Genomic DNA, 14,424 nt, shown 5'->3' with positions numbered 1-14,424 from the left:
GCGTTGATAAGAGAAGTTGTTTCAACAGCTCTTTGTATATCAATTCATTATAAACTTAATCGCAAAGTAAGGAATTTCAGAGAGGGTCTAACTTAAAAAATATTTCTTGGAACTAGTAGTAAAGAGATCTGATGTTGATCACTTATTATGTTTGGATTTCAGCAACACTGTTATCCTTATTTATTCTCTAACTGAATTTGTTCCACATATAATAAATCTGACAGTTTTACAGGCCTTGTTTGGAAGATGGCCAGTACTGATGAAAGATAAAATGCACATTATCGTTTGCATGAAGTCTGGATAATTAACTGGCTTTAATGGTATGAGACTACTGTGAGCAACAGCTTTGGTACCTGATGAGTTATATTGATTAATTTCATGAACGAAGAGTACAGGTTTTGTGTTTAGGCTTAACATTCCATTTTGCTTTCTGTCCTTAGGCTAAGGCTGTAACTGGCATTGTTCACCCCTCCTGGAATATTGTTACTTTAAAAAAAAAAAAAAAAGGCAAGCCTTAATTCTGGTGGTTGTAACATCTTTTATCATCTAGTTTATACAAGTTGGTATCAGAGGATGTAAGGGAGGCGGTCCTGTCACAGTGGGAGCAGGACTATTGTTTGTTGCAGATAACAAGAATGGACAAATTGAAACTCCTTTTCCAAACTTGTTCGTTCACAGCCCCCCACATCTGGTAGAAACTGGCTTGTTCTCAATGACTGTAATTACCATCAGATATGACCCAAGAGTTTACTTGTGTCATTTTCAGTTTTTGTCATTTACATTGAACAGTTTCAGAATTGAGAGTGAAATGCTGGAGAATTTTAATTTCATGCGAATATTGAAAACGTGCGGAAATTTTAAGAAACTTACTAATTTAGGCCCACTTACAAAATAAAATAAGGTTTCTAAACCTTCAGTGCTGCCCTTTATTTTTCATCCCTTACCCTTTTATTGGGAATGGATTTTTAACTTTGATCTACAGAAATGCATTAAAACTCATCTATCCATAGAGTTTATTTTAGATTATTTTTCTGTGCCTAAGTGTACACTAGTAGTCATAAATCTATGTATCAAATCTATCATTGTATTGCTGGTTTTTCTCTGTGTCACTTTGAGTGGGAGAAAAAATGAACTCACCTAGCCCTAGCACATGTTCCAGTGTGAAATACTTACACTTGCTGCCAGCTGATCCTCACCTAGGGCATGAAGAGTATCAGTCAGAGTCCTCTAGATTAGAGCACCACACTTCTCTTCTTTGAGCACCTCATTAATGAGGCTCACTGTTATTTATTTGGTTCATCCACTAAAGACCAGGGCAGAAATCCACACATCTGCTCCAGAATTTCATATACTTCTTCTGGCCCTGTGGCAGGCAAGAAAGAGACTTCCAGGAGCCAACTACTTGCCACCCATCAGCACCACCACCCTTCTCCTTTCTAGGCTTCAGCCCTAAATTTGTTTGCTTGCTTGCTTGCTTGCTTGCTTGCTTGCTTGCTTGCTTGCTTCCTTCCTTCCTTCCTTCCTTCCTTCCTTCCTTCCTTTTTCCCTTTTTTTCCTTTCTTTCTTGTCTTTTTTCCCCTGGTTCATGAGCAGTAGTTCAAAGGGGAGCATCCCCAGCCTAATGGCCATGACTGGCAGAGTGCATCCACCTGTCCCTACTTCCTACAGACCCCCTCTTTTTTTCTTTCCTTTGGCGGTTTACAGGTTGGTTGGCAGTGTGTACTGGGCATACATAGCCCTAGGAAAATTGCTCAGAAAAGTGGACATATGGGGTAGACACAGAAAAATAAGAAGCAAGGAAATTCATAAAGATAATTTTTGTTTTATTTTGAGGAAATGTGTTTAAGATACCATCACATAATAATAAAAGAGAAAACTTAGCCCATAAATAACTTAAAGAGGAAATTAATGATGTTTTAAAGTTACAAATAGAGTGGTTTGTGAGCCAGTATTGAGTAGACACAAATATAAACAATCTGCTCAAATGGTTTTCTATACTTAGACCAGAAATTATTAGCTTCTTGCTTTTGCTCCTTATCTCCTTCTAGCCCTTTAGTTGACATATATCAGTTCTGCCCCCTCATACAACATTATAATTATTAGTATATATATATATTGGGATATTTAAGAGAGATGATGGCTGAAGCTAATGTTAAATCCCAAAACTGAGGATAGATTTAAGTAAGATAATCACTAATATATTGTCTTTTGAAAAGCTTTCTAATCTTTCTGATTGTACTGTATTTTTAAATATAAATAGTGATACCTTGTGGGGGGGGCAAGTAGCCGTTTTCATCAACAGACTTAATCCATGTAACTGCTGTATAGGGCATTTTGTTGAATATTGAGTGTTACATTTTGATGATAAAAATTTACTTGGGGATCCCTGGGTGGCGCAGCGGTTTGGCGCCTGCCTTTGGCCCAGGGCGCGATCCTGGAGACCCGGGATCGAATCCCACATCGGGCTCCCGGTGCATGGAGCCTGCTTCTCCCTCTGCCTGTGTCTCTGCCTCTCTCTCTCTCTCTCTCTATGTGACTATTATGAATAAATAAAAATTAAAAAAAAAATAAATAAATAAAAATAAATAAAAATTTACTTGAATTTTTACGAAACATAGAATACTGTTTCCACAGTGAAATTCCTGGAGGTTCATTTGTGGAAAGCTTACTTAGATTGGATGGGTAATGTTTTTCCTTACACTCTCATGAGTGAAACCGTGAGAATCCAAGTTTGCAGAGAAATAGTGAGAAGGAATGTGCATCAGTATCATCTGCGTAGGGTTTTGGTGTTGAGGTTTTTGCTTCTCCGTTGTCCTCTTCTACCTCTTGTGATGCCCTGGCCCCCTTCCTCACCCTTAGAACTCCAACCGTCCTCAGGCCAGCTCAGTGTGCCCGTATCCCAGCCAGCAAAGTGTTCTTTCTTGGACCTTCCAGTACTCGGGAGTATGCACCAGTTACACGATATCTTTACCGAGTTTACCTATTGCATTTTTTCCCATGTACAGATGTGTCTCCCCTCTTACGTTGTGTTCATCTTGAGAGCATCATTCCTCCTTGTGCTTCTCGAGCACCGAGCCTGACTCATACCAGCAAGCAGTCTTTGAATGAATGGATAAATGAACGAATGAATGGAGAGTCCCGCACAGAAACACATGCAATCCATATCTTGCTGCTTCTCCCTTCTGACCTGTGCTTATGTGATCACTGGAAGAATGGCTTATTTGATGAGACCTTTGCCATAACGTCTCCATTAAGAGTACGAGTGTGTAACCCTGTGTACAAATATCCCAGCTCTGGTATTTGCTAAACTGCTTAACTCCCCTGGGCTGGAGATGCTAATGACTGTCCCCACTGAACAGAAAAGGCAAGTAAGCCATGAGAGGTAACTTCTTAAGGTCCCACAACTAACCAAGTGGTAGAGCTTGGACATGGATTACATAAATGCAGCTTCTCTCCCCAGTTGCCTCTCCTAGTCTGTTTTGATGATTAAATCAAGTCCAAAAATTGCTTAGTGTGAAGTAAATGCTAAATGAATAACTAAATACAGATTATATTTTATTATCAGCCCCAAACTGTGCCCACAGTACAGGACCTTGGGACTTGGCTACATTACTCCCACCGGCAGGAAGCTCAGGCATTAGCTTTCAGAATTGTCCCCTCCTATGCGATAGCTTTCAGAATTGTCCCCTCCTATGCGACCTCTGGAATATCATGTGTGATTGGTGCAGCCTACCTCGATTGATACAGTGTTTCTTCATCCTCCTTACACATGACTGAAAAAAATTAATTTCTCTGCACTCTTGGATCAGAGGTGTGACCAGAAGAAGTGATTGTAGGGAGCCCGAGCATCTGGATTACACGGAGGGAAGGCTGGGCAGTGTGATAGGTATGTGGCGGTGATACAGTGATGGGTCTTGGGTGGTGTTTTCTTAGCCCACCTTCCTCTTTGTCCTTGCTCTTGATGAACCTGTTACTCTGACATCTTTCTTAAGTCTTTGACCTTCCACTGTCTGGCCTTTCCGTCTGATTTTTCCAATCTACAGAAAGTAAAGGAGGGTGAAGGTGACTTTTAGAAGCCTGGGAGATGGAAGGAAGGGGGAAGTAGCATAGAACTGGATGGAACTCTAAGAAAGACTTTTAAATGCTGACTTAGTCTTTTTAGGCAGCATTTTTTTTTCTTTTGCTAAGCAGTTATTAAGCACCTTGTGCTTAAACGACCACACCATCTCCCCTCAGCATCTTTGTTGTAGTCCCTTTGTCTAGTTCTCTAGAACTTAAACCTCTATCATTCTGTTCTTTGTGTATTTAAATATTATTTTGATTTTACTAATGATGGCGAATGGGAACACACTGATTCCCTTGCTATATAACCTTTCATTTTCTTATTGGAAGGAATTCAGGAAGCAGGAGCCAGTAATTGGCCTCCTTCATAGGGTCAATAATGTTCCCTGCAGGATTTTTTTGTTTCTTTTTTGTTTTGTTTTGTTTTTTTTTAGTATATTTTAAGACCTTGGGTGATAGCAGCTAGAATTAGCCGAGGGAGGGAGCATCAGGAGCGGCAGGATGTGAGAGAGGAAACCACCGAGGGGAGGGGTTGTGCTCTGGAAGGCGAGCTGCAGGGGAGAGCGGGCTGGGAGGGCGGAGCAGCCGCAGCTGCCGCAGGGGTGGAGGGAACGGGAGACTCCACGGGGAGGCGCGAACATCCTCCCTTTGGGGAGCGTTGCTTATGGAGGCCTTGTGCGGGGGCCCGGACCAGCGGGTCAGACGTAGCCCAGCGGATTTGGAAACATTCAACTCAGTGGTGGGGCACTGCCTCTTCCCAGAGCCGTCTGTCATGGGTGAGCTATTGCAGCACAGACTTCACATTGGCCAACCCCAAACAGAGACTGGGAGGAGCCCCTTACAACACCTGTAGTTTCCCCATGGTGCAAGATCACTCCTGAAACTGAAGGCTGGCTGCAGAAACCCTGGGGCCAGCCGGCTGTAGTTCATGGTGCTGCTGAAACACAACGCCTGCTTAAAGAGTCTGGGCCCAAGGAGGTAGGCTTGTTTGCTTTTGAAACGTGAACCTTTACATATACTTCACTTTTAAACAAGGTCAGAAAAAATTGAGCCCTTTCATTAACAGTGACATGTGCATATTAATCAAAACAATGTGTTAATAAGTATTGTCAAATTTCTGATTGAAGTTCAAGTTCTTTAATTGTTGGTAAATTGATCTGGCACTTTATCATCAGCTCCATTCTCTCCCCCCCTTTCTTGTTTTTAGTTGCTGATATGTGTTCAAGATGAGTGGGATGGGAGAAAATACCTCTGACCCATCCAGGGCAGAGACAAGAAAGCGCAAGGAATGTCCTGACCAGCTTGGACCCAGGTTAGATTCTTGCCGAGAAACAGAATCAGTGCTGCCTGTGAAAGCCACATATGCATGCTTCTTTAATATTTTAGCATTGACTTGACACCTAATCGAAATACTGTTTGTTATTTCTCCTTTAGCAGTTAAACCTTTGAATATGTATCATTTAGCTTACATTTTGGTTATGCTAATCAGTTGCAGGGTTTGTTATTCTTTTATAAGAAGATGAAAGCTATATGCTCCTTCTGATGTCTCCTGTGTACTTGACTATTAAAGCAGGTTTATTATATAATTTTGAGTCTTCTATATTTTTTCTGTTAGATTCACAGGATGTCGTAAAGACAAGAAGATCCCATAGTAGAATTTGCTGTTAATTTTACACTGAGTTTTACTTTTATTTATTAGCATTTTTTGAGTTGGTGACAAAAGATTGTGCCCTTCAGTGAATAAAACAAGTAATTTAAAGCAAGTTCCGTGTCATATATTATGGATGGAAGTGTTAGTTGTTTTCATCTCCATGCAGGATAGTTTACAGTATCTAGTAAAATTATAAATGCATATCCTCTTTGAACTAGCAGTCCACTTCTAGGAATTTTCCAGCAGTATACTTTCACACATGTAAAATGGTAGACACTTGAGTTTACTTACTACAGCATTATTTAATAATTGCAGAAGATTAAGAAAAACCCAAAAGTTTGTAGGGAACTATCTAAACAGCTATGATACCTCCATAACCTGGAATACAATATAGCTATGGAAAAGGAATGAAGACACTTAATGGATTGCTATAAAAAGAATCTCTTAAGAATATTGTTACAGAGAAAAGTTTTTTTTTTTTTAAGATTTTATTTATTTATTCATGAGAGACAGAGAGAGAGAGAGGCAGAGATACAGACAGAGGGAGAAGCAGGCTCCATTATCCATGCAGGTAGCCTGATGTGGGACTCCATCCCAGGTGTCCAGGATCACACCCTGGGCTGAAGGTGGCGCTAAACCGCTGAGCCACCCGGGCTGCCCCAGAGAAAAGTTTTGAAGCATGTTTATGGAGTACTACCCTTTGTATAAACCATTTGTTTTAGGATAATTAAGAAATACTTTAGAGTTGTTAATCCATTTTGGGGGATGAGAGCTAGGCTAATAGGGGACAAAGGGAGGAGAGACTTCATTCTTTTGATTACTTATATCATATAAATGATTTTAAAGGTTAAGTAAAAACAGCAGCTTCTATTAAATGGCCTGCAAAAAGATCAGATGAAGAATAACAAGGAAGACGACTAGGAAAAGCCATTAAGACAGGAAGAGAAGGAGAAAGAGCAAAAAATATTTTATATTCCCTTTTCCCCTTTTAGCTGCCAAGCAGAACAAGTCTAGGAAATCACTACTGTGCGCATTCCGGATTCCAACCCTCCACTCCAGTATGTGGCCTCCAGATTCCCCAGTACCTCCTGGCTATCAACACCTTCTGTCTGTCAGACTGCCTGTAATGCTCAGGAGCCCACTCGAGGAGGCAGATGGATAAAGGGGAGGCTGTTCAGTGTAGGGGCTGTTGTTCTCTTACCTGGTGCTGCGCTGGTATCATGTGGCAGTGGAGAATCTCTGAACCCCTCTTGCAAGCGGGCGCTCTTGGGGCTTTGTAACATGGCTCCCCTTTCTCACCTCTTTGTCCTGTGTTTAGTCATCTTGTGGGGGGAGGGTAGAGGGGTCCACAATGGGAACTTGGCTCTTCTGTGCCTTCCAGTCACTCCTTGCCTTTCCCTGTACTTAGTGAGGTAGAATCTAGGAATCAAAATGAGACTAGAAAAACTGCATTCTAGTCCCTGCTCTACCAGTAACTCCCTGGGTGATCTTGAACACACGGTGTGACCACTGTGAAATGTAGAAATTGTGTTCTATCTTAGCTTTATTAGTTTATGAAAATAAAGCTAACACTTAGAGGCAAATAGATGGAAATCTATTATAAACTACAATATTTTTGTCAATTGGTATTATGTACAAATTATACATGAAAAATGCAGAAAACTACATAAACAACCTACTTTTCTTACTTAATGTATTGCTTGAACGTCAGTTAGTGAGCCCTCTATTAAAAGAAAAGGCTATATGCTGTTATCAAAGGGAACTTGATATTTTGTCAAATTGAAATGAGAAGATCTTGCCAATTTTTTTCTCTTCCATTAACTTTTTTAAAACTTGAGCTGAACTTGGACCATTTGTGTATAGTTTACACGTCATTCAGCTTGGACAGTTAACAAATACCCTAGGTCAGTTTCGCTTTTGTTTCTGGCTGGATTGTGGTTTTTTTTGCATTATCTAAAAGATAATGTTTGACTTGGTTACCAACATCCTAAAGAAGTCTATGAAGTTATGGAGATTTATTTTTATCTTTTTATGCTTTGCCAGGAATCCCTGCAGTTTATTTATTCCTATTATAACTAGGTTAAGTTCCCTTTCTTCTTCTAATCTTAAGTACATTAAAAAAATTTTTTAGCATAATCTCCCATACCTTTCTAAAACCTTCCTCTATGTATTCAACAATAAATTTGATGCCTACTTCTGCCAAGTGTTGTATTAAGCACAGTGATGAGCGAATGGTCCTGATCCCTGTCATTGTGAAGCTTACTGTCAGTGGGAGACATGACACAAATTGAACAAATGATCAGACAAGTAAATCTATAGCTACGTACTGGAGTGAGTTTGATTTAAAAACAAAAGTGCAACATTTTTTTTTTCCCAAAGTACTTTCATGTTTATGTAAGTAACTTTTGTTTGCTATCTCTGTATTAGAACTTGTTTAATATGCTTACATTTTTTATAATAGCTTTTTTCAAATTCCATAATAAAAAAACATGTATCTTCTTTTTAGTCCCAAGAGAAGCACTGAGAAACGTAATCGTGAACAGGAAAATAAATATATTGAAGAACTTGCAGAGCTGATTTTTGCAAATTTTAATGATATAGACAACTTTAACTTCAAGCCTGACAAATGTGCAATCTTAAAAGAAACTGTGAAGCAAATTCGTCAGATCAAAGAACAAGGTAAGAGGACTGAATATTTTGGAGAGTTTAGCTGGTTTCTGTTTTTTCATGTGTTGAGAAGTCCCTTTAATCCATTTCTTATGCTTAAATTATTGATGAGGTAATGATGTCACAGTGCAAGATGAATGCAAGTATCACTTGCAGTGGTTTATAAATAGGCTTTATATAAAATTCAGCAATTCCCTAAAGACAGAGGAGACTGAGGTGAGGCAGGGTGATGTAACTTTTCATCTAGTAAAACTCAATTAGGTGCCCACTGATTCTCCTCCCCTACCTTGGAATTTTCATTGCTTGCACAGCAAGTGACTGTCATAATTTGCAAGTAAGGAGGCAACTAAAGATGGAAACCAGAAGTAAGGAAGTGAGCCACCTCCTGTTTCAGCTAGTCAGCATATTTGATTAAGTCTCAGCCTCAACTGGCCACGCCGCTAGATTAGAATTTCATATCCTGAATGACAAGAGATTTGAAAGGCTCAAGCCTCTAGTCAGAATTCTTTTGTGAAGTTGAAACACAGAACATGACAGCTTTCTTCCTGGGGTTTTCTGAGATCATTTTCTGCCTCTCTTCTTTGAAGGAAAAAAAAATTAAGAAAATAATATTTTAAAAAACACATTGGACTTTGTGGTGCCAAAAAAAAAATCAGTATTAGGCAAGTATGAACAGTGTCTGGGTGCTCACAGCCAATATATGCTCCTAAAGTATTCATACGCTACTTTCCTTCAGGGCTAGGGAGATTATTATCGCTTGTAATCTGTTTTTGAATGCATCCCCTCAGTACATTTCTTTTATCTACCTTTTATGTGATACTCAAACGAGGCAGATTTTAGAAAAATAATGTCTTCACCTCTGTAGGTATATGACCTGAAACTTCCCATCTGTCATAAAATCCTAGCTACTCATTTGCATATTATCATCATAGCCTCTTTCATCTTCCTATGTTTACTAGTAAGCTAAGTTTTATATCAAACAGTTTTACAAATGCAGTGCTATCTTCTAAGAACTTAAAAATATACGCATAACATACACAATACAGTTTCTAATACCAGCCTACTCTGAAAATCAGTCTTTTTTTTTTTTTTTTTTTAAGATTTTATTTATTTATTCATAAGACACAGGCAGAGGGAGAAGCAGGCTCCATGCAGGGAGCCCGATGTGGGACTCGATCCCGGGACTCCAGGATCACGCCCTGGGCCGAAGGCAGGTGCCAAACCACTGAGCCACCCAGGGATTCCTGAAAATCAGTCTTTATTTCCCAATTTCTCCACCAAAATTCCTCTCATTCAGCACTCAGCGTTCAGTGAGTTTCTACTTGCAGTGCCTACCTCAGTCTCCCTTCATCTATTCTTCCCTCTTCTCCCTTTGAGATATGCTGGTTATAAAAAACTCCATTTAATCTCAATTTTGTATCTTTCCAGTTTTTCATATCAGCAAATGGATAGAATAATATTCCTAGGGCTCTTAGGAGAAATAATTGGGTAAAATTTCATTGTGCTTTGAAGTTGCTGTATCTCTAGTTGCTGATATTGCAGTGGAGAAATCAAGCTGCTTGTTTCAGGGTTGCTGAAAATTTTGAACGATACAGTTTTGTGAACGTTGCGTGTTAGGCAGGACTTTTGCACTTTAAAACAGTTATATTTTTTTTACTATCAAGGTCTTGCACAAGGGTTTAAAGTTTTGCAAAACCTTGGTAATTCCCCCTTCAAACTATAAAACACGTTAAGATGTGTCACGCTGGGACTGTGCCATACTTTTACTGAAAGTTTAATCATAAGGCTGCATACCACAACCACCCAAGAAGCAGCAGCAATAAACACCCTGTCATGTCTTATTCTTATAATAATGTTTCTATTAATTTGAAAAGTAATATGTTTTGAAAAGGGAAGCAGAAGTTAAAAACCAAATGAAAAACACAGATGCTCTTTGATGTTCTAATCTAATTTGAAAGATATTTTTTGTTTAATAAATTGTTTTAAAAAAAAAGCAGCAGGACTTCAGGATCAAATCAGACAGAAGCTAGGTATAAATCCTGGATTTTCCACTTACAAACTCTTTTGAACCAGGGCAAATTATTTTCTCTCTCTGAAACTCGTTTCCTCATACAGAATTTAGCAATCACTATATTGAGGTTGTTTGGTTGTTGAAGATATGATGAGCTGTGTAAATGCCCTCAGCAACTACCTGTCACAATGACTGGTTAGGTATTCAATAAATATCTTTTTGGGGACACCTGGACGGCTCAGTGGTTGAACAGCTGCCTTTGGCTCAGGTCATGATGCCGGGGTCCTGGGATCGAGTCCTGCATCAGGCTCCCCAAAGGGAGCCTGCTTTTCCCTCTGCCTGTCTCTGCCTCTCTCAGTGTGTCTCTCATGAATAAATAAAATCTTTAAAAAATAAAAACATGGGCAGCCCGGGTGGCTCAGCGGTTTAGCACCACCTTCAGTCCAGGGCGTGATCCTGGAGACCCAGGATCAAGTCCCACATCAGGTTCCCTGCATGGAGCCTGCTTCTCCCTCTGCCTGTGTCTCTGCCTCTCTCTCTCTCTCTCTCTCTCTCTCTCTCTCATAAACAAATATCTTTTAAAAATAAATAAAAAATAAAAACATAAATATCTCATATTAAACAGAAAGTCACCTTTTCTTCACATGTGCTGGGGTCTTCATTGAGCTCTTCCTTCAGATGGAAAATGGGAAATAAAAATGGTGGGGAAGTGGGTGATGAATGTCCTTTCCTATAGGGTGATTTGAAGACAGTAAAATTTTCTGATGCCAGAGAACTCTGTATAGCCTTTGCAAACCACACCCTTGCCAGCTCTGTTTTGGGCCGTCTTGATTGTCTCCGTGGTTGAGAGCCAGCTGTGGTTTAAGAGCGACACATAAGTCAGGCCCAAGCCCTTCTCTCTCATTCTTCGTGCCTAACAGATCCCCCTTTCAGTTTTATAAATAAAGTCCATCCATCATCTTTATGACGTTTCCAAACTTCATTTGTATTTCAGTCACAGGTCTCAAACTGAATGAAATCATAATTGTGCTAGAGAAGCGAAACTGGATTGCTTGAGGTGCCTCACTCTAGAATCCACATGGGGAAAGCCGGGCTTATAATCAGGGCATCCTCCAGTGTCAGGCTCAGGTACATGAGCCAGGCATGCTGGACTCTTTCTCTCAAGTCTTGTCTGTCCTCACCTGTTCCTCAAGTTCCCATTCATTTTGCAAATAGAAGAAAGGATATTTTTAAATGGCCTAAAGGACGGGATTTGGAGGGAGAATTAGCAGCTATGTAAATAAGCAGGCATCCTCCTGCGGATAGCACCTTACAGGCACACGTTGGCCGGGGGCTGGCCCCCCGGGGGCATGCACACTGCGGCGGACCTTGCAGAAGCAGAGCAGAGAGATAGGAGTGCGTACTTAAACCGGACACTAGCTTAGGTCATGAACCTGGGGTCCTGGGATCGAGTCCCACATCAGGCTCCCTGCCCAGCCAAGAGCCTGCTTCTCCCTATCTGCCACTTCCCCTGCTTGTGCACACTCTCTCTTTCTCTCTGTCAAATAAATGGATAAAATCTTTTAAAAATTCTTTTTAAAATAAAACGGTAGTGTAAAGTGACAAACATTTAGGGGAGTACCAAAAACACATCTCTACTTCCCTGTTTACAGTAACATCTCCTGTGTTAACCCCAATTTAGGCATAATTTTTGTTTTTTTTTTTTTCTTAAAATACTAATTTTAAATGATTTTATTATTTAGAAAATATTTGTTGCTTCATTTAAAACTAGTGAAACATATTTGAATACAGGATGTATTTATCAGTTAATAGAGAATTGGTTTCAACCTTTCATTATTGTTTTTCTACAAGTAGTTTTGATGAGTGAATAACAAGAATGAAAAGGTGCACATTTCAAAAATCTGTATTGGTACAAGTTAGATTTGGGGGGACTTTTCATGTTGAAGCAGGCTGTCTGAAAGACTGTCCTGGTTTCTCATTGTGATTAATGATACAGGCTTTAAAAAAAATATTTAAAAAATTCAATTTGCCAATATATAGTACAACACCCAGTGCTCATCTCATCAAGTGCCCTCATTAGTGCCTGTCACCCAGTACAGTTTTGATTTTCATGCCATTTTGAGAACATTGGAATTCCAGGTTGCTTTTATACTTATGAATTTTCTCTAATTATGAAAATAACTTAAAAAATAAGTAGTTTGAGAGAAGATGAGGACCAGTGGTGTGCTAGAGTCAACTCATATCAACCAATGAAACCCAGTTTTTCAGTTTCAAGAATTTTTGAGCCAATTGTTGAGTACAGCCATCATTAAAAATTATACAGACTTTAAATGATATTTAGAAAGGCAAGGAAGACTAAAATTTATCATTTTCTAATTATACTACTGCATTTTGCCATTATCTATGCACTAGAGGCTCTTTGTGCCTTGTATCTATTTCCATGATAGATATACTATGTATGGTGGCTACTCTGCATGTCTTCCTAAGTCCACATTCAGGTTATATTTGAAATCAGCCTTGGTGACAGTGTTGACACCCTGCAAATCTGATAAACTCTATAAATCAAAGCTTGATTTTTTTTTTTTTTTTGTCTTGTTAGCTGTCATTTTAGACTTAAAAAGTAAGGGAGATTTTTTGGGGGGGATGAGAAAATGTTAATAATTACCAGCTGACATTTTTTAAACCATCTGACATTTTAACATTAAGTAGCTGTTAATGCATACACAAAAGAGAATATTCAGTTTAGCAAAAAAAAAAGTCACTCACAGATTGACAATTATATTTCTACATACAGCATCTTCATACATTTTCATTATTTCACTTTTGTCTTACTCATTAACTTAAGTGAAAACTTCAACCAATATTCACATTGGAACTATTTTTCATCTATTATAACCAGAAGTTGGTTGCAATACAAGGATTTGGCAAAAATAGAAGTATTCTGTAAGAATCAGTTGGCTATATGGAATGGACAAGAATGTTGTATTATCATTTATAGATTATATGCTGCACATCCTTTATACTAGTTAAATTTGTAGTAAACCTCATGATGCTTACTACTTTCCCCCCCAAGAGCTGGGTTTTTAAGCATTTCCCAGTACACCACTTGCAACCATGGAAGTGGGCAGGTTGTATTATAAATGTAGGTGAGAAAAAAAATGTAGGTGAGTCAGTATTCATAAACTAACAGGATTATTTAAGGATTCAAGAAAACAGTAATGGAAACAACCTGGTTCTAGCCCACAAAAGTTAATGTGGTGAGCCTGTTAAAATTTAGTTTTTCTTTCTTATTCTTTTTTACGCATGTTAAATGCATGAAGTTCTTGTGATGGAAATTATCATTCAAAGCTGAAGCCTGAGGTGCACCTGGTTGGCTCAGTGGTTAAGCATCTGCCTTTGGCTCAAGTCATGATTCTGGGGTCTTGGGATCGAGTTCCTCATCAGGCTCCCCGAAGGGAGCCTGCTTCTCCCTCTGCCTTTCTGTGTGTTTCTCATGAATAAATAAATAAAATCTTAAAAAAAAAAAAAAAAAAAGCTGAAGCCTGAGCTTCAGCTAATAGCTGCCATGAAGCAAAGTAAGCAAAAGGGCTCTGATACCATCTTTCAGAAGTAGGATATCTATAAATCAGGCTTTTGGGGTGATGCTTCTAGTTTGGTTATATAGTATGTGATATAATCTTAGGGTGATGGCAGGGTCCTCCAGCTTACTGGAAAGGGTAGGTTAGGGAACTCAACAGCTCTTGGACATGCCCTTGGAGATACTCACATAGTAAAGACAGTGTTTTGGATTGCAGGTGAATATTTATGATAGTACAGACTTGATTATTTGGAGAATGAATGGGAGACTGATAATGACATATGATTTAACTTTTTTAAACAATGGTCCCTTATTCATTACATATACTTTGAATTTCAATTGTCAACTTCTTTAGTATTGTTATCTTCTAGAAGTGCTGGTGATAATTAAATGGCCAAAGTCAGCCAGCCAGATGTAAAAGCAGGCCATCAGAGTAGACTGCAGTAGATTAGTGCA

At 39.1% G+C, this 14,424-nt stretch overlaps 1 protein-coding gene across 9 annotated transcripts in view; it reads left to right on the top strand.

Moving 5' to 3' along the window:
- NCOA2 (nuclear receptor coactivator 2) overlaps positions 1–14,424 on the top strand; it is a 295,825-nt gene that overhangs the window by 177,779 nt on the left and 103,622 nt on the right. For 7 of the 9 annotated variants that reach the window (XM_038579485.1, XM_038579489.1, XM_038579481.1 and 4 more), the window contains 2 exons: positions 5,270–5,374; positions 8,220–8,392. In XM_038579485.1, the coding sequence (XP_038435413.1) occupies positions 5,289–5,374; positions 8,220–8,392 (259 nt within the window). In that variant the 5' untranslated portion in view covers positions 5,270–5,288. Of the gene's footprint in view, positions 1–3,743; positions 3,887–4,823; positions 5,041–5,269; positions 5,375–8,219; positions 8,393–14,424 lie in introns of those variants that run through there. The other 2 variants (XM_038579486.1, XM_038579487.1) reach the window with 2 other exon arrangements.

The sequence above is a fragment of the Canis lupus genome, chromosome 29, assembly GCF_011100685.1.
Source record: "Canis lupus familiaris isolate Mischka breed German Shepherd chromosome 29, alternate assembly UU_Cfam_GSD_1.0, whole genome shotgun sequence".
NCBI lineage: Eukaryota > Metazoa > Chordata > Mammalia > Carnivora > Canidae > Canis > Canis lupus.
The sequence above is the reverse complement of the archived record's forward strand: the minus strand, read 5'-3'. Positions and strand labels throughout refer to the sequence as shown.